The 20,329-nt window shown below is 47.8% G+C and overlaps 1 protein-coding gene across 1 annotated transcript; it reads left to right on the top strand.

Annotated features, from left to right (window-relative positions):
* The first annotated feature begins 388 nt into the window (after positions 1-388).
* Positions 389-20,321, top strand: LYZL6 (lysozyme like 6). The gene is made up of 5 exons (XM_047832285.1): positions 389-663; positions 15,943-16,169; positions 17,109-17,267; positions 18,162-18,240; positions 19,517-20,321. The coding sequence occupies exons 1-5, from the start codon at positions 524-526 to the stop codon at positions 19,584-19,586; spliced, it is 675 nt and encodes a 224-aa protein (XP_047688241.1). The 5' UTR covers positions 389-523; the 3' UTR covers positions 19,587-20,321.
* Positions 20,322-20,329: the final 8 nt, after the last annotated feature.

Below are 20,329 nucleotides of genomic sequence, written 5' to 3'. Positions count from 1 at the left end.
ACTTGGGTGTGTCCACTTCTGTGAAAATTGTGGAGGTATATGCTTAGGATTTGTATACTTTTCTCTGTGTAGGTTATTCTATAGCAAAAAAAAAAAATTTTTTTTAAGGAAATAAAAAAAAAGCCGTTGTCCTCAGCGCCTTCGCTGCTTCCTAAGAAAAGGCAGTCTGTGGCCCCAGACTCAACGTCTTGAAGATGCTTTTCACAGCATTGAGCAGTTGTTGGCCTTTGAGTGTGTGCCTGTCCTTGACAATGAACACACCTGCTTTCTTACCGCTGCTGCTTCTCCCTGGGCTGGTGCCGGGCTTAGCTACAAATTGCCCGCTGTTGTGCAGTGACAGGTACTCAACGGTCAGGCCCCATGGCTGGCTCCACAGCGTCTCCCTCCCACAGTTGGACTGAGAGGACCCCACGCTGCCCAAGTCCCAGGACTTAGGGCAGCAGAGACATAAGCAGCTACAGCAGGGACATAAGCACCTGCGCCTAAGCTGGGAGCCCTCTGCTCACGTCTGCCTTGTATCCTAATGAGTCCCTGGACACATGCTCTCTGGTCTTCACGTACAGACCTGTCGGTGGGCCCATGGATGTCGGAGATGAAGGCTCTATTTCTCATCATCATCTGCAGTGAGGTGTCGTCACGCGACTCAGTTCTGGCCAAGAGAATGTACGTGAAGTAGTCTGCACAATTCTGGAAATTGCCCTAAGGAGGAGAGTGCTCTTTTCCCTCTGTTCTTTCCTGTTACTTGGGATATGGCCTGGAAGGGCTGCGTTCCAGAAGCCATATTGTGCCGTGGAACAAATCATGCTCGAGGATAAGAGAGCGACAAGACAGGGGAGGCTGGGTCCTCACTGTCATCTTTGCCCCCTGGAGCACCCTGTTGGCTGTGGGCTGACTCCCTCAGAGCATTTTTTTTTTTAATTTTTTTTTCAACGTTTATTTATTTTTGGGACAGAGAGAGACAGAGCATGAGCAGGGGAGGGGCAGAGAGAGAGGGAGACACAGAATCGGAAACAGGCTCCAGGCTCTGAGCCATCAGCCCAGAGCCTGACGCGGGGCTCGAACTCACGGACCGCGAGATCGTGACCTGGCTGAAGTCGGATGCTTAACCGACTGTGCCACCCAGGAGCCCCTTCCTCGGAGCATTTAACATGAGGGAGAAATGAGCTTCTACCCTATTCGAGCCGATGACACTTGGGGTTTTTCCATTCCTGTCAACTCAACTTAATCCTAAGTAATACTCAGGGCTTCTGACTTGATCTTTGGCCTGAGTTCCTGCCTAGCGTGAGGAGCAGGGTCCTGGCTTGCTCCCCCCATGGACTGGAGTGCTGCCTCCACCCCATCTCGGCGGCTGGACCCTGCCAACTGCACCCCATCCGTGCTGCCTGCAGGATTTTGTGTTGCTGGGCTTGCCTCTTGCCTGGGTGGACTAGAGCCCATCATTCCAGTTGCTTTTCCGGGGTAAGCCCTGCTTCCCTCTCATTCTTTTACCCTTGGATCCTTCCTGTGCCTAACAGGCTGACCGCTTTCTGGAAAACTACAGCAGGGCCAGTGCCTATAATACCTTCCCCCGTGGACAGTCCAGGAGCAGCCAGTTTCTGAGACATAAAAACAATGGTAAGGTCATTCATTCATTCATTCAGCAGATGAGTGTCTATCATAGGCCCTGGGATCACAACGGTAAGTGAGATGAGATCGAGAGGCAGGCCTAGCATGGTGGGTACAAGCACAGGCTGTAGAGTGAGAATATCAGACACAGCCATCCAAGGCCCTGGAACTGATCACAAGCATTTTCAGTGGTTTCCTTTAAGAATATGTCCATGGCCTTGGCCGTGTGTGCAAGCCCGTATGAGTCACTACACCTGTCTGGTCCTCAGCTTATCTGAACACGACATGGCTGAACTGGATGATGTTTAAGACTCTGTGCAGGTCTGTCCTCCTATGGTCGTCTTGCAAAAACAAAACAAAACAAAGCACCCAAATCTTGATCTGATCAAACCCCCAGATTCAACTACAGGAAATACAGAAAACAGAGCAATGCGTGAAGCCACGTCATGGGTTTGCAATCACAAAAACCCAGACTGAGGACAATCTGCAGGATACACGACACGCCTTCTCCGGTGATAAATCGCAAGCAAAAAGAGAAAGCTGGAGGAGGAACCTGTGGATTAAAAGAGATTCAAGAGACATCAACCAGTCACATCTGAGCGCATCTGATCCCAATCTTGATTGGATCAAACTGTTCGAAGTGTTTTTTGACCGGACACCATTGGAGATTTGAACACTGGCTGAATACGTGACGATGTTAAAGAACTATTGTTTCAAGAAAGATACTAGTGATTGACAAAGCGCAGAGACGCAGCCAGCAGCAGGGGCCTATTATGAAACAGGGCCGGGGAGTAGGGGAGAAGAGACTGCCGGGAGTCTTACCCCCAGCTCGGCCATTAGCTCACTCGAGTCCCTTCCTCTCCCCAGGCCTCGGTTTCCCCATCTAGGGAATGACGCAGGTGGACCCAGTGTTTAACCTTGGCTTCCTTTTGCTTTGTCTTCACATGGGCAGCCCTGGAGCCTTTACTCGGTGCCGTATCAACCCCACCCTGTGGCCACAGCAGCATAAAAGCAGCAGGAAGTCCGGAAGGCCAGAACCGCTGGCTCCTGCAGAACCTAGAAGAGGCCACCGCCCTGGGGCCACTCGCTTGAAGGATCAAGCTTCAGGATCCCAGGCAGGCTGGTCCAGTCCTGAGGGAAAGGATGAACTTCACTTACTCACGAACCATGGGCAAGAGTTATCTGCTCACTGGGATGCTTTGGCCTTGTTCTGATAACTGGGCATTCTGGTGAGTTCTCTTGGCCTGCATCCTGATCTGGTCAAGCTGCTCAGGACTCCAGCTGAGGTGGGGTACCGCTGCCTCTAACACACTCCTATGGACACACATGAACAGTGCCACCGCATTGCTACAGGTCACGTGCCCCTCGATTCCTCGTGCTGGCCTCTGTTAAAGGCCATACTTTCATCACTATGAACGTATCAGTCTTAACACGGAACCTCACGCAGTGCAAATGCTTAGCAAATAAATAGGGAAGATTTCCTTCCTGGACCATCAGAGACGTTTAAAATTCTCTGGAAGCATCAGGAACTTTATCTCCAGGAGGATAAGCTGAAATACTCATCGCCTGCTACCAACACCAACCAGTTTCACACACGAATTAAAATTTTTTTTTTCAACGTTTTTATTTATTTTTGGGACAGAGAGACAGAGCATGAACGGGGGAGGGGCAGAGAGAGAGGGAGACACAGAATCGGAAACAGGCTCCAGGCTCCGAGCCATCAGCCCAGAGCCTGACGCGGGGCTCGAACTCACAGACCGCAAGATCGTGACCTGGCTGAAGTCGGATGCTTAACCGACTGCGCCACCCAGGCGCCCCTCACACACGAATTAAATAATACCCCAGCCCCAAAGAGAAAGAAAGACAATTCTGTTATAATGAGCAGTAAGAGCAGGCATCTGGGTGGCTCAGTTGGTTGAGCCTCCAACTTCGGCTCGGGTCACCATCTCGTGGTTCATAGGTTCAAGCCCCGCATCGAGCTCTGTGTTGACAGCTCAGAGCCTAGAGTCTGCTTCAGATTCTGTGTCTCCCTCTCTCCGCTCCTCCCCTACTCTCCCTCTCTCTCTCTCTCTCTCTCTCTCTCTCAAAAATAAATAAACATTAAATTTATTTGTTTAATGTTAATAAATAATGTTTATTTTTGAGAGAGAAAGAGAGAGAGCAGGGGAGGGGCAGAAAGAGAGACAGGGAGAGAGGGAGAATCCTAAGCAGGATCCGCGTCAGAGCCTGACACAGGACTCAGTCCCATGAACTGTGAGATCATGACCTGATCTGAAACCAAGAGTCAGATGCTTAAGTGAGTGAGCCACCCGGGTGCCCCTGACCATTTCTTTCTTTCTTTCTTTCTTTCTTTAAATGTATTTATTGTTTAATTTACATCCAAGTTAGTTAGCATGGGGCAACAATGATTTCAGGAGTAGATTCCTTAATTCCTTTTATCCATTTAGCCCATCCCCCCTCCCACAACCCCTCCTGTAACCCTCAGTTTGTTCTCCATATTTATGAGTCTCTTCTGTTTTGTCCCCCTCCCTGTTTTTAGATTATTTTTGTTTCCCTTCCCTTATGTTCATCTGTTTTGTCTCTTAAAGTCCTCATATGAGTGAAGTCGTATGATTTTTGTCTTTCTGACTAATTTCACTTAGCATAATACCCTCCAGTTCCATCCACATAGTTGCAAATGGCAAGATTTCATTCTTTTTGACTGCCGAGTAATACTCCATTGTATTACCCGAGTAATACTCCATTGTATACCCCGTCTTCGTGATCCATGCATCCATCGATGGACATTTGGGCTCTTTCCATACTTTGGCTATCGTTGATAGTGCTGCTGTAAAGATTGGGGTGCATGTGTCCCTGTGAAACAGCACACCTGTATCCCTTGGATAAATACCTAGTAATGCAATGGCTGGGTCTAGGGTAGTTCTATTTTTAATTTTTTGAGGACCCTCCATACTGTTTCCCAGAGTGGCTGCCCCAGCTTGCACTCCCCCCAACAATGTGAAAGAGGTCCTCTTTCTCCGCATCCTCGCCAACATCTATTGTTGCCTGAGTTGTAACATTAAAAAAAAAAATCAAAAACTGGTAAAAAATGAGCAGTAACAGCTACACCCGCCATGTTAGTATCAAACCCGGTTTCAAATCCTTGCTCTGCCTCCCACTAGCTCTGTGACTTCGGGCGAGTCACTTAACCTCTCTGCAGCGGATTTCACAAGAGTGCTGTGAAGGTGAAATTGTTCACTGCTTACGGTGTTTGGCATCATGCCCCACACGCTGGGAAGGCTCAGCCTGTGTTAGCAACAGTTCTTACTGGGAATCCTCCGTGGTGGCCTCCCATGGGTGCTCCCCATCTCCTCCCCACCCCCAATTCCACCTTGTCTCCTTTCCCTCGGCCTTATAAAAAATCTTTTCGGTGCTTCATTCTTTAGCTTAGTTGGCTGATGGAATCTTGTCGTGTTTTATAGTTGGTGGGGTTTCAGGCAAGGCGGAAAGCCAGTAGAGAGGCTACTCCAGGCCTAGGTCTTCCAGAGGCACCTTGAGAATCGCAACTTGCTGGGGCCATCTCCAACTACTCCGTATCAGCCCTGCAGATAACTCACGTGGAGCTATGGCTACCGCCCACCTCCCCAGGAGGGGAGCACACTGGAGGGACTTCTTAATTGTGGGTGCCTGGCGACTCACGCTTCCTGTATGTGGGCCGCTGCTTCCCCCTAGTGGCCACTGGATAGATTGCACAGCGAGTTGGCCTGAGGACAACGATGTGGGAGAAGTACCTCCCCCCGCCTCCCCCGGGGAAGGGGCGGGGGGTTCTCAACCATGACAGACCTGTAACTCCCTTCTCATAAAATGTATTGTGTGTAACTATAGTATACCTTATTCAGGTATTGGCCTACACTGAACGACGTATTTCTAAAAATACGATTTGATAATCTTTGACGTACGTATATACCCATGAAACCGCCATCACAATCAAGATAGTTAATATCTCTTCGCTCCCCAAAGTTTTCTTGTGCCCTTCAGTAACCCCTCCCTCCGCCCCTTTCTGCTCCCCCATCCCCAGGCAACAGCTACTGGTCTACTTTCTGTCATTATAGATTGGTTGACATTTTCTAGAGTTTCTTATCAATGGAACCGTGCAGTGTCTGCTTTTCTTTCTCCTCCTCTTCTTCCTCGTCCTCCTCCTTCTCCTCCTCCTCTCCTCTCCCTCCCTCTCCTCCTCTTTCTTCTTCTTTTTTCGGTCTGACTTCTTTCCCTCAGCATAATCACTTTGAAATTTATCCATTGCATGGACCAGTAGTATATTCCTTTTTATTACTAGGTAGTATTTCCATTGTATGAATGTACTGCCATTTGTCCATTCAGAATGTTGGTACTTTTAAAAATCAGTCTACTGCCCTAACTATAATAGGAACTGAAAGAAAGAACTAAAACAATAGGTAAATCCCATGTAAATGCTCAGACATGATCGCCCCGGAACATACAATGATGTAGTCAGATACTTCACCTATACATACAGTTCCATGGACCCGCTTCTTTGCCGGAGGCTTTGGTTTGGCTCCAAAGGCCAGCGGTTGACCCCTCCACACAGGAGGGGACGATGCTGTGTGGCCTGACGCGTGGGGCCCGAGACTGAGCAGGAGAGGTGGACACAGGCAGATGTCAGCTCCGTGGAAAGATTTCTCACAGGGCTGACCATCAGGGAGGCATGGCCAGTCTCATACGCTAAGGTCCATATTTGATTTCTCAAAGGTGTGTTTGTATTTTACTTACCTTGCATTTCCGAGCGCAACACGGGGGCTTTCTGTTGGCACTTTTCTGAACCGAGACTTAAGACTTAATTTCCTGCCCTCTGCTGTAAAGGCCAGTAGCAGGCATTGGCACATCTCTATCCTGCTGGGAGCCTGTCTCAGGACGGAATATACTTTTTATGGAAGAAAGTGCTTTTGAGGCAACAAGACTTTAGAAACTTCTACTACAGAGGCGCCTGGGTGGCTCAGTCAATTAAGCATCCGGCTCACATCGTGATCTCATGGTTTCGTGAGTTCAAGCCCCGAGTTGGGCTCTGTGCTGGCAGCATGGAGCCTGCTTGGGATTCTCTCTCTCTCTCTCTCTCTCTCTCCTCCTCCTCCTCCTCCTCCTCCTCTGCTCACTCTGTCTCTCTCAAAATAAATAAACTTAAAAAAAAAGAAACTTCTAAAAATAAAGCCTTCAGTTATACTTACCTTCTTGGATAATCTATCCACCATGTTATTATTAAAGGAGTCTGTTGTTTGGTGGTAACCCTTGACTTCAGACTGGCTTGTTCTTGCAAGGAACCCGTTCCAGAAACTGAAGAATTTCCTTTAACCAGCTCTAATGCTACAGAGAAGTATCAAAGTCCATAGCAAGTATGGTGGGACATATAATATGCGAGGTCTCTAGTCTTTGTTTCTTTTTCTTTTCTCCTTTTCCTCCTCCTCCTTCTTCTTCTTCTTCTTCTTTTGAAAGAGAGAGAGTGAGAGCGCATGTATGCACCCATGCATGTGAGTACGGGAGGAGCAGAGAGAGAGAGAAGGAGAGAGAATCTTAAGCAATCTCCACATCCAGCGTGGAGCCCAATGCGGGGCTCGATTTTGCGGTTCGTGAGATCATGACCTGAGCCAAAATCAAGGGTCGGACGCTTAACTGACTGAGCCACCCAGACCCCCTCTAGTCTTTGTTTCTTGATTCTGTTTTTAATACGTCACCCACATGTTCCCCCCCCACCGCCCCCGAAGTCCCTTAAATATCTTAATGCTTCCATTCTTATTCTTTGCTTCTTGTTGTTTGCCTTGGAAATGTTTTCCTTCGTTTTTTTCTAACTTCTCGTTGCATGATCCGTCCGTTTGTTTTGCTTTGTTTGAAGGAAAGCAGTTGAGACTACACATTTGCTTCTAAATACATTTTGATTAAGTTTCAGAAACGGCCTGTGTTCCTTCATTCTCATCGTTTTAGAAACCTGTTATTCCAGATTTTAATTTGCCTTTGACCTAATAATTACGCAGGGGGGGAAAGTATGTGCGTGTTTCTTTGAAAGTCATAAGAAATTGGGTGGTTTCTTTTACACTGTAGCCTGAGTGTGGAGCCTATAGAATTCCTCCTTTGTGGAGAGCTTGACGTATTATTTGTAGCCTAGTTTAGAGTCAAATTGTGTAAATATTCGTGAAGTAGTTGAGAAGGTGTGTATTCTGTGGGATAAAGTACAAGCCCGATAATAAAGCCCAAAATTCAGTCTTGTAAATATATGGTTTGAATATATTCCAAAGACAGTGGTGGACCATCTCTGGTGTCTCCGTCCCTGTTTAAGTCTATAAGCTCTGTGGTCTGTACTCATTCTCTTTGGTCTCCTTGTTTTCCACATGCCTTTCCGCTCTGCACTTGGAGAGCTTTTCAAGTGTGTGGCTCCAGCCTCGAGGCACTTTTCTGTGCTGTGGACTCTGCTCTTTGCGCCTTCAATGCAGATCTCATTCCCGGCACTGGATTTGGGTTCCTTGCATTCTGCATTTCGGCAAGCTGTATCCATCTTTCTCATATCTTACGGAGAACTCAAAGCGGACATTTCCTTACAGTGTCCTGTTTTCTAGAGCAATTTATTTCCAGAAGCATCCTCTTCCAGCATTGCCCTGAGAACTGGCAAGAGAAGTCCCCAAGTGGGCCCTGTGCTTCAGAGTTCCCCACAGCGGGGGCGCCCGGGAGGCTCAGGTGGTGAAGCCTCCGACTTGGGCTCAGGTCGTGATCTCGCGGGTCGTGGGTTCAAGCCCCGCATCGGGCTCTGTGCTGACATCTCGGAGCCTGGAGCCTGCTTCGGATTCTGTGTCTCCCTCTCTCTCTCTGCCCCTCCCCCGCTCGTGCTCTGTCTCTCTCTCAAAAATGAATAAACCTTAAAAAAAATTAGAAAATAGAGTACCCCCCAACAAAATAATCAAATTTATTAAGGACCGCACAATGCCTCTGGCGCTCAGCACTCGCACAGCAGGACCTAACCCTACACATCCGTGCTCTTCAACAATGTTCAGGCCCCAGGGAGATGCTTCACATCTGACCCTATATTGATGGGGAGAAAAATGCATCAGCTTCGAAAAGTTTAACGAAAGCTTGATGGGCCCCTGCTAGGTACTATCTCGGAGGGCAGAGAGATTTTCAGCAGAGAAGGACTTAGGTAAGAGAAAAGACAAATTAACTTGCCAGATCTTTCCTCTCCGCCGGAATGCAACAGATTAAACACAATGAAAGGGCATTTTCTAGTCGTGCTGACTATAGTTTCTTGTTTGCATCTTCTGATTCGTGGTTCTGGGGGTCCTACACATGAATTAGGACGTCATTTGCATCCATCGTAAATGGAAACTGAGGACATTTTTGCGACATTATATAAGCCATGTTACACAGTATTCAAATTTGCATGTGTATCTAGGCTTTAGACGTAACGATACTGATTCTTTACACAGGCAGCGAGATGGACACTGAATGCTAGAATTATGAATTTTAACATTTTTATTTAAAAATTCGGGGCGCCTGGGTGGCTCAGTCGGTTAAGCGTCCGACTTCGGCTCAGGTCACGATCTTGCAGTTTGTGGGTTCAGGCCCCGCATCGGGCTCTGTGCTGACAGCTGAGAGCCTGGAGCCTGTTTCAGATTCTGTGTCTCCCTCTCTCTCTGTCCCTTCCCCTCTCGAGCTCTGTCTCTCTCAGTCTCTCTCAAAAATAAATAAACAGTAAAAAAATTTTTTAAATAAATAAAAAAAATAAAAACTTACTTATTTGGGGGGGGTGCCTGACTGGCTCAATTGGTAAACATTAAACATTTGAAAAATAAACATTTTTTAAAAATTAGAAGAAAAAGAACATGTGACTCTTGATCGCAGGGTCACGAGTTCGAGCCCCATGTCGTGGTTAAATTTACTAAAAATAAATATATAAATAAATAAGTAATAAAAAGTTACTTATTTATAAATCAAATTTTAAATTAAATGCATAATTTAAATACGATTTAAGTTAAACTTTAAAATTAAGTTACTTAATAAAATTTAATTAAGGTTTTAGAGAGTATCATGATACACAGTATTTGGACTTACGTATATTTGATATAAAAATTTGATATTCAGTAATTCTAATCTTTAGTTTGCCTTCTGCATTATTAGATACTTTTCAATGTTTAAAAAAAACCCTAACTTTTTGGAAAAACACTGGAAAATTTTTTCATAAAAAATTGTCGCAAAAAAATTAATAAAAAATGAATATATTTGAATATAATTGTTTTTAATCCTTAAGTAAATTTTAAAATCTTTTTTTTTTAAGAGGAAGTGTGTGAGTGGAGGGGAGCAGAGAGAGAGAGAGAGAGAGAGAGAGAGAGAATCTTAAGCAGCCTCCAGGCTCAGTGCTGAGCCCCAAGCAGGACTCCATCCCAGGACCCTGGGATCATGACCTGAGCCGAAATCAAGAATTGGGTGCTCAACCGACTGAACCACCCAGGCACCCCTAAGATCTTGATTATCCTAACATAATTAGGGGCGCCTGGGTGGCTCAGTTGTTGAAGCATCCGACTCTTGGTTTCCCCTCGTGTCATGACCTCACAGTTCTTGAGTTCAAGCCCCGCATCAGGCTCTGTGCTGACAGTGAAGAACCTGCTTGGGAGTCTCTCTCTCTCCTTCTCTCTCTGCCCCTCTCCCACTCGCTCTCTCTGTCTCTGTCTCTCTCTCTCAAAATAAATAAATAAGCTTAAAAAAAATAACATGATTAGCGATTTTGCTGAAAGGAAGAGAAGAAAAATTCCATGGGATATTCATCATCATTTATGAATGAGGTATACGTTTCTTACTCATCCCAACATCGTCAGCCCAAGCTGCAATGTCCTTGGGGAGAAAAGTCTGGAGGCAGAAGGTACAGGGCAGCACTGCCCACTTAAAGGCTCTTCTGCTGCCTTCTTTCCGCCAGCCCCTACCATCCTGTTGCAGAGGGTAGTGTAGCCACCGGTAAGAAAACTTTCCTTTGCCTCCTTTCTGCTACAGCAGGTGGAAGTATGCTTCGGACTTCTTTGGTGACTAGTGACACTAGGATGTGTGAGCTTCACGGGGAGGTGACAGATCGTCGGGTCACCGCTTCACAGGTGGTTAACCCCACGCTCCCTCCTATGCAGGCCTCTCTTGGTTGCAGTTGACAGAAACTCACCTCGAACTTATTGGCGCAGGAAGGGACATTTATTGAATTGCAGGATTGCACTAAGGGCAAGACTGTGTTTGGGTCCCGGAAAGGGTGGACTCTAGGATTGGAATCCTGTCTGGACTCTGCTCCCTCTTCAAGGAAGCTTATGCTCTCAGATGGGCTGTGTCCACATGATTCCAAACTGTCGGCCTCTGGCCTCACTCCTGAAGGCTTCCACTGTAAAGCTGAGCTGTTCCACTTAATTTCTATTCAAAATATAGTGGTGGGGGCCATAGGCACACCCTGTCACCCGGAGCACAGTGTCCTGTGACTGGCACTCTCCACTACAGCCCCATGGGGGAAGGAGTTCCCCCAAAGGTGGTACCACCCACCAAAGGGAAGGGAGGTGAGGAGGCAGAACAACCAGGACCCTCTGGGCGGCCCCACCCAGGGGCCTTCATGACAGTGATCGCCAGTCAGTGCTTCCAGACCCATCTGTACTTTCTGCGGGAAGCTTGCATGGGCCTCCGTTTGCATGGTTTGGACCCAAGTATGTCCAGGAGAATGATGACGTCACAGAACTGCGGTTCCAGAAGGCAGGGTGGCCCAGCGCTCCCACCTTCTTTAGAACATGGGGAGCTGTGACCTAGGCGGGGCTAGAGTATAGTTCATGAGGAAGAGACTCTTCGTTCTACTGATTCTTGAGGAAAGCCCTGGCTGTCTGGGACCTGGGGTCAGAGAGGGGTAGGAGAGAGGTAAGTTTCGGGAGGGGAGGTGAGAATGCATCTACCAGAGGCACCGTATTCCCCATGGAGACCCCAAGGGGGTACTTCATGGGCAGAGAGAGAGCTCACCTGCTTCCCAAGGCTCAGTGACCCCTGGCAAGTCTCGGAAGGAACCTCCTGAGTCAGGGTGGAGCAGGGTTGCATGGGACACACTCATACTAAAAAATTATTTGTTGTTTGTCTGAAATGCTAATGTAGTTGGGCATCCTGTAAAATTTTCTTTACTAAATCTGGCAACACCAGGGGGAGGGAGAGAAGCAAAAGAATGTTCACGAGCTCAGGCTGGTACGGAGTGAGGTTAGAAGACATCTGTGAGGAAACAAGGCCATTAGGGCAGCCATCTTGCCCAAGCAGAAGCTTCCTGACTCTGCAGCGTGTGGGTGGAGGAACCTAGGCCTTTGCTCTCAGGAACATACACCTACTTTCAGGGCAAAGATACACACGCACACAGTGACAGAAATAGCCCCATTCTGTGTTTTCATGGCATTGATAGTTTTTTTTTTCCAATGTTTGTTTATTTTTGAGAGAGACAGAGAGACAGAGAGACAAAGTGTGAGCGGCAGAGGGATAGAGAGAGGGGGAGACACAGAACCCAAAGCAGGCTCCAGGCTCCGAGCTGTCAGCACAGAGCCCGATGCTGGGCCTGAACCCATGAACCAGGAGATCATGACCTGAGCCGAAGTTGGATGCTTAACCGACTGAGCCAGCCCAGGTGCCCCATCCAGTTCTTCACCAAGCTTCCCACCACCTTAGATTTAATATCCATTGATGATTCTTGCCCAAACTAATCTATGATGGCTGCAGAGTGATGATTTTCCAACCTCATGACCACCTCCACGTTTATCACTCACCATCTTATTGTCAGGAAGCGCTCCAACCCCATCCCTGTTATGTATCTGTTTGTCTATTTATTACTATTAAGGACTCGGGGATTCCTATCTCTTTCACTAGATTAAAATGTGTCGCTATCATAATTTTTTTCAAAGACGCTCTAGGCCCAAGGTGGGGTGCTAACTCATGACCCTGAAATCAAGAGTCGCTTGCTCCACCAACTGAGCCGGCCAAGCTCCCCTGTCACTATCTTTATTTGTGTTGATGGCCAAAATGTCCCAGACTACCTTAGAAACCATTCTGTATTAATTCTGTAGCTATGACACCAAAAGCGTAAGCAAGAAAAGAAAAGGTAGAGAAAACGGTCTTCATCATCATTGAATTCTTTTGTTTCTAAGAATACCATCAAGAAAGTGAAAGGCAACCCACAGAATGCGAGAAAATATTTGCAAGCTATGTATCTGATAAAGACTTTTTTAAAATTTTTTTTAACTTATTGTCTTTAATTTTATTTTTTATTTGTTAAGAGTTACATCCAAATTAGTTAGCATCTAGTGCAACAATGATTTCAGGAGTAGATTCCTTAGTGCCCCTTACCCATTTAGCCCATCCCCCCTCCCACACCCCCTCCAGTAACCCTGTTTGCTCTCTATATTTATGAGTCTCTTCTGTTTTGTCCCCCTCCCTGTTTTTAGATTATTTTTGTTTCCCTTCCCTTATGTTCATCTGTTTTGTCTCTTAAAGTCCTCATATGAGTGAAGTCATATGATGTTTGTCTTTCTCTGACTAATTTCACTTAGCATAATACCCTCCAGTTCCACCCATGTAGTTGCAAATGGCAAGATTTCATTCTTTTTGATTGCCGAGTAATACTTCATTGTATATATATACCACATCTTCTTTATCCATTCATCCATCGATGGGCATTTGGGCTCTTTCCATACTTTGGCTGTTGTTGATAGTGCTGCTATAAACATGGGGGCGCATGTGTCCCTTCAAAACAGCACACCTGTACCCCTTGGATAAATGCCTAGTAGTGCAATTGCTGGGTCCTAAGGTAGTTCTATTTTTAGTTTTTTGAGGAAACTCCATCCTGTTTTCCAGAGTGACTGCACCAGCTTGCATTCCCATCTGATAAAGAATTTTTACAACTCAATAAAGAAGGACAAATAACCCAACTAGAAAATGGGCGAAAGATCTGAATACTGAATTTCCCCAAAGATATGCAAATGGCCAAAGAGCACATGGAAAGATGCTCAGCGTCATTAGCCACCAGGAAAATGCAGATCCAAACTACCATGTGTACGACTTGGCACCCATTAGGAGAGCTTTGATCAGAAAGACAGTTAATAACAAATGTTAGTCGGGGGGGGGGGGGGCCGGTGGGCTCCATTGGTATAGAGCATGGTGACTCTCAACATCAGGGTCATGGGCAGAACCTACTTTAAAAAAAAAGAGTAAATTGAATTAAAAAAACAAACAAGCGTTGGGGCACCTGGGTGACTCAGTCAGTTGAGCCTCTTGATATCAGCTCAGGTCATGATCTCACAGTTTGTGGGCTCAAGCCCCGCATTGGGCTCTGCGTTGACAGGAGCCTGCTTGGGATTCTCCCTCTCTCCCTCTCTCTCTGCCCCTCCCTAGCTTTTGTGCACCCTCTCTCTCTCTCTCTCTCTCTCTCTCAAAATAACTAAATAAACTTTATAGTTTTTTTTTTTAAAGTAACCAGTGTCAGTAAGGATGTGGAAAAGCCGATGGCAATGTCAACTGGTACAGCCACTTTGAAGTCAGGCAGTTGCTCCAAAGTTGAAACTTGAAGTTACTCTGTGGCTCAGCAGTTCCATTCCTTGGCGTATATGCCCGAAGGAATGAAAACATTTGTCCACACAAACACTTGTGCGTGAATGTTCGCAGCACCGTCATTCATAATAGCCCCAAAGTAGCCCCAAAGTCTATAAAACGATCAATAGACAAAAGAAGGATTCATCACAAGGAATGAGATCCCAGTGGCTGCCACAACATGAGTAAACCTTGAAAACATTGTTAAGCGAAAGAAGCCGGGCTCAATGGCCACCTATGGTGTGACTGTTTGTGTGCAGTGTCCAGGTTAGGTAAATCTAGAGAAATGGAAAGTAGGCTTGTGGTGGGCAGGGGTTGGAGGAGGGGTGGATTAGTGACAGCTAATGGGTATGGGGTTTCCTGTCGGGTTGATGAAAATGTTTAAAATTGACTGCGGTCATAGGGGCGCCTGGGTGGCGCAGTCGGTTAAGCGTCCGACTTCAGCCAGGTCACGATCTCGCGGTATGTGAGTTCTAGCCCCGCGTCGGGCTCTGGGCTGATGGCTCAGAGCCTGGAGCCTGTTTCCGATTCTGTGTCTCCCTCTCTCTCTGCCCCTCCCCCGTTCATGCTCTGTCTCTCTCTGTCCCAAAAATAAATAAATGTTAAAAAAAAAAAAAAATTGACCGCAGTCATAGTCGCACAGCTCTGCAAACACACTATTGAGCTGTACGCTTTAAATTAAGTGATTGTGTGGTATGTGAAGTACGTACTGGGAATTTTATCTCAATAAAGCTGTTACCAAGAAAGTGTTCCAGATTTGGCCAGTGGGTGCCCCTCTGAGCTGGCTCTCATGTCCATTTGACGTGCCCCAATCCATATGTTGAGCACTTTCTTACTTTCTAGCACAAGATAATTCAGACTTATTTTATACCCTTTCCTACTCCAGCCTAGGAATCAACCTTTGTCCCAGAAGTCTTGCTTCCTATTTGGGGGGGAATGCAAAACCAAGATTTAGGCATTTATCATTTCCTTTAATCATCATGACAACCCTAGTAAGTCGGCATTGGCATATCTTCATTTTACAAATGAGGCCCAGGGAGGCAAAGTGTATTGCCCAAGGTCACACAGCAGCCCAACCTTTGAAAGCAGGAGATGTGAATCCAGAGTCCCCGCCCCTTGCACCTCCCCCTACACACACACACACACACACACACACACACACACACAGAGTGCGAAAGTGAAGTTTATTTCTTCAACAAGGTCACTTTTACTTGCGTGATACCAGTTTTGAGTGGAAACAAAGGTGTAGAGCTTATAAGACAGCCTGTCAGGAATTGCACAAGGCAGGGTATACCCTTGGGAAAAGTCACATATCATGCGTCTGGGAGCGTGGGGTTGAGGGCAGATCAACACCCAGTGGCCTGGCCCTTCCTACGAGAGCACATGTTCAAATCCACACACACAAGTACCAGTAAAGTCCAGTTCTCATCAATCTCCTTTGCCAGCCTCACTCCCCACCCCTGTACCCAAATGCTGCCCATAGCCAGGTGTCCTTTACAAGAGTGAGAATGGCTAAAAGAGGAGAAAACCTGTAGATGAAAGGAGATCAGCCTCAGTTTTTCACTGTTGACACCGGGCAATGGCTACATGGAGATTCATGATATTATTCTCTCTTATCTTGTAAATGTTTGAAAGTTTCTGTAGTAAAAAAAAAAGTATAAAATGGTGAGAGGAAAGAGAAATAGCCAGGCGGGGAGCCGTGAGTGAGCCAGGACATTTGGCCGCTCTCTCCAGATTCCTCAGGTGCTCAGAGGAGACCAGCAGCACGTCTGGGAGATCCTCGGGACCACAGGCCCTCAGCTGCACCTTCTCCCCTCCGAAGATGATGAGGACGCTACTCATGTCCTTGGTCAGCTGCCTCGTTGCCATAAATGAGGCCAAGCTCATCAATCGCTGTGACTTGGCCAGAGTGCTGCACAAGGAGGATCTGGATGGGTTTGAGGGCTACTCCCTGAGTGACTGTGAGTGCCGCTTTCTCACACTCCCGCCCCCCCCATTCCTCTTCTGCTCCTGGTCACCCCCTATGTGGCCATCTTTCCATCATTCACCTTTCGAAGCCAAGTTCAAAAAGCAGCCCTCCCCGAGAAGCCCCTCCCAACATTCTATATTCCTTCCACAATTATTAACTGAGCACTTACTATGTACCGGGAACTATTTTAGGGGCTGGGGGCAGAGACATCAACAAAGCCCCTTCCTTCACAGTGTTCGCATTCTAGGGGGAGAGGCGAGTCCCAAACACACACACAAACATATGAAGCACTTCCTGGTGGTGATAGATGTTATGCAGCAGAATAAAGCCAGGGTTGTGAGAGGTAACCTTGTCCTTGAAGGGGAAGTCAAGGAATACCTCTCTGAGGAGGTGACATGGAGCAGCACTGAATGAGGCAAAGGACCGGGTCGCCCAAATGTCTGGGGAAGAGCATTCCAGGCAGAGGGAGCAGGCAGTGCAAAGGCTTCGTCCTCCTCCATGGTGGGGCTAGTTTCCTTCTGCCCAGATCTTGCACACACCTGTCTTGTGCTGTCCTTCTCGTTTTGTCTTGTCTTACGGTCCTTTAAGGTGTGTGTCTTCATTCTTGTACTCTAGGCCCTCTGAAGGCACCAGCTGCCTTTGACCCAGCTAAATGTCCCTCACTGGCTTTTGCACGGGTCACGGCACACAGTAGGCGGTCATCAAGTGCAGGAGACGCGGATGGACAGCGGGATGATGAGCGGTTGTACTGAGGGGCAGGTGGATGGACCGAAGGGCGAGGGGAGAAGCTAATGGGTGTTTCCAGCCAGCTTGCCCCATCTAGCCTCTTAGGCCTTGTTCCTTTCTTCTGCTTCCCCGTCTCCCTTTCTCCTCCGTATCCTTTGTCCCTCAGTTCAGAGCCCTCTAAAAACCTTCTCCTCCCTGTTCTAAGGGCTGTGCCTGGCTTTTGTGGAGAGCAACTTCAACCTATCAAAGGTAAATGAAAATGCAGACGGCAGCTTCGACTATGGCATCTTCCAGATCAACAGCCACTACTGGTGCAATGATTACAAGAGTCACTCGGAAAACATCTGCCGCGAGGACTGCAAAGGTCTGGCCGGGGTCTCAGGGTGGGAGAGGCGAGAGGATGAGTGGGGTCTACTCGCAGGACTTCTCTTCCCACTCCAAGCCTGGGAATGCACCCAGAGGGATGGCCCGAGGAGTCCAGGAATGCCTTTGCTGAGCAGAGGATTTGACTAGTGGCTACGATGCCCCTCCGGTTAGGAAATTCTCCGGGGTGCAGGCTCCAGAAAGGCTCTGCACACCCAGTAGCAGAGGACAGCAGCGGCCAACATCTATCGAGAGTGTGTTGTATACTAAGCACTTCACATGCCAGCTTCTCATGCGGTGGAAACTATTACGATCCCCGCTTTACAGACGAGCAAACTGAGGCTCATAGAACCGGTGCTGAATGCCAGACTGGTGGCCCTGAAGGCTCAGCTCTAACCACCAAGTACTGACTTTGTTTGGTTAATGGCCTGGTGGATTCGAGGCCAAGGGCAAACTCCCCACCTCAGAGCCACTCCTGGAGGCTCCACAGGTCCATGACTTTGCCCCTTACTCCCTCTTTCGTACTCTGATCAACATCCCTGCACTCTTCACCTGAAGAGCCTCTCTCATTAGGCAAGGTTTACCTTGGCCTCTGTGCTGCCTGTTTTGACATTTCCTTTCCCTAGAACCCCTCAAAACGTGGCGTGAACCAGCATGTACCCTAGCTAGGATGTGTGGTAGTAAACATACATTTACTCCTGCCCCTCCTGCCCCCACCCCTAGCCACCCTTGACCTCTAGCAGCCATTGTAGGGATATCTCAATGGGCCTCTGGGAGGGAGCCCTTGCCTAATGTGGAAGGACTCCGCCCCTGGGGGGCAGGGAGAGCCAGTGTCTGCCTCAGTCTCTGGGACTGTCCTCTGTGTTCTCACGGGTATTCTCTGTCTCCCCTTCAGAACTGCTGAGCCCCGATCTTCTCTCAACCATCAACTGTGTGAAAAAGATTGTGTCTGGAGCAGGGGGAATGAAGAACTGGTGAGGAGGTCACTGTGGGACTAAGTTAGCAGGCAGAGCCCCAAGAAGGATGTAGTGACAGGAGGGGTCAGGAGGCAAGGTCTCGACCCCTTCTAACCGTCTAGAAAAACGTGGGAGAGCGGCGGGGCTCGGAACTGGGACTTACAAGGCTTGGGATCTGGGCCTTTCTCTGATGTTGTATTAAAACCGTTTTGGACACAGTAGCAAAGCAACTTGAGTTAGCTGAGGGAGATGGCTTCAGAGGGGACAAGGTGTCTCACCGAGCTTACCCAAGGGGTCTCTTCTCGGGAAGAGAACAGAGGCGGAGCTGGGAACTGTCAGTGTGGCTCTCCTGACAAGTTTCTGCCTCCTCGTGCATTTCCTTCACTACTTTCTTTGTAGAGCAGTATATTCTGCTCCACATTCCAGAGGACAGATCGTGGCTGCCCCCAAGCTAACGGGCTAATGTTCTGAGCAGTCACGGAGACTGGCTAGTCTCAGCCCCAGAGTCCAAGGGGCTGGGATAGAGAATCCGATTGGCTCAGCTTGGACCCATCATCCCCGAGTGGTTCAATGAGCTGTAGGTGTGGGAGCAGTTAAGCAGTACCATCATGCTGGCCACGGCCACGGGTGGGGGGTGGGGCTGGCCCTCTCCATAATTCACAGCAACATTTTCTATAAAAGGTGCGTAGCTCCTCAGCTGAGGAAATACCCCCAAAGCTGTCAGCTTCCCAATGGTAGACAGTGCAATGGTTGCTTCACTTTTCTGAGCTTCAGATTGGAGATAGATGATAGATAGACAGATAAGTTGCCTCTACAGGTGCCTGTGAGGATGGAGGGGGTTAAGTGCCTTGTCTACTCTAGGAACACCATGCGGAAGAGACGCTGACGGCTATTAGGGATGACCCTCTCTGGAGGGAGAGTCGATAGTTGCCCCTGAGATTGATGGATTGGTTATTTATTTATCTATCTATCTATCTATCTACCTATCATCTTTCTGTGTGTTTAGTGACTCTCAGCCTTGTAAAATGGTGCACTCCCCCTCAGGGCCAGAGGAGGATTTGAAAACGTGGTGGGAGCATACTGGATGGGGGGAGGAGCCAAACACCACAGATAAGAGAAATTTAAAGGAAGGCTCAGAGGGGCCACAGGGGGACAGACCAGAGAGCGAGCAATGAAGGGGGTTCTGTGCATTGCCGTGCTGTGCTGTGCTGTGCGTTCACTGAGTGCTGGGTCATGGATGTGGAGAAGGAGCTACTAAGTAGGAAGCAAGAGCCCAGCCTTCTTCTCTCCACAGGGTGGCATGGAGGTTGCACTGTGCGGGCCGGCCACTCTCCTACTGGATGACGGGGTGTCACAAGGAATGAGACAGGCGTGGAGTCATTCCAGCGTTCCTCTTCTCGCCTGGGGATTCTTCATGCCTTCTTCCTCTTGCCTCCACTTCACGTTATTTTCTTTCCTTCCCATGTTCAAAAAGGACTGACCGGAGCCCCAGGAATAAATGGTTTTCTAGGGCTTTCTCCTTGTACCCATCCAGGCCCAGGCCCCTGGTTCCTGACTGTCATTCGCAAACCAAGAGAGGACCACAGTGAAGCAGTTGTTATATTTGGGGAATTGTTAAAGCATTCCTTGTGCAAAGAATGTGTTGATTTATTCATTTTTAATTCCAGATATCTTCGAGTACCTAGTATGGCAGGAGGGTGGTAGGTACTAGAAGAAGGAAGGTAAATCATAACCATTGTTCTTGAGGTGTTCACCATCTGCCTGGAGAAGCAGAGACATACACGAATACTGGCTACAGCAAATGAGTGGATACATACAATGAATACATGGTGCTGATGTGGAGTCGAACCTGCAAAATGACAACGCAAAGACAGAAAAGGGGCAGTTGGAGGAATGTTCTACCCATGGCTACAATCGGAACTGCCTGAATAAACTGTCCCGCCTGGGCCACTGCTGTCCCTACTTCTGAGCCTTAACTACTTCAGCTCTGAAGTGAGAGATTTGACATTTGAGCGGTTCCCAGACTTTTGGACTTCACAGACCAGTAAAACACGAAAAAAGTTAAGGCCATGTTAAAATTTCCAACTTTTTATTTTAATGCCCAAGA

The sequence above is a fragment of the Prionailurus viverrinus genome, chromosome E1 (genome assembly GCF_022837055.1).
Source record: "Prionailurus viverrinus isolate Anna chromosome E1, UM_Priviv_1.0, whole genome shotgun sequence".
Taxonomy (NCBI): domain Eukaryota; kingdom Metazoa; phylum Chordata; class Mammalia; order Carnivora; family Felidae; genus Prionailurus; species Prionailurus viverrinus.
The sequence above is the reverse complement of the archived record's forward strand: the minus strand, read 5'-3'. Positions and strand labels throughout refer to the sequence as shown.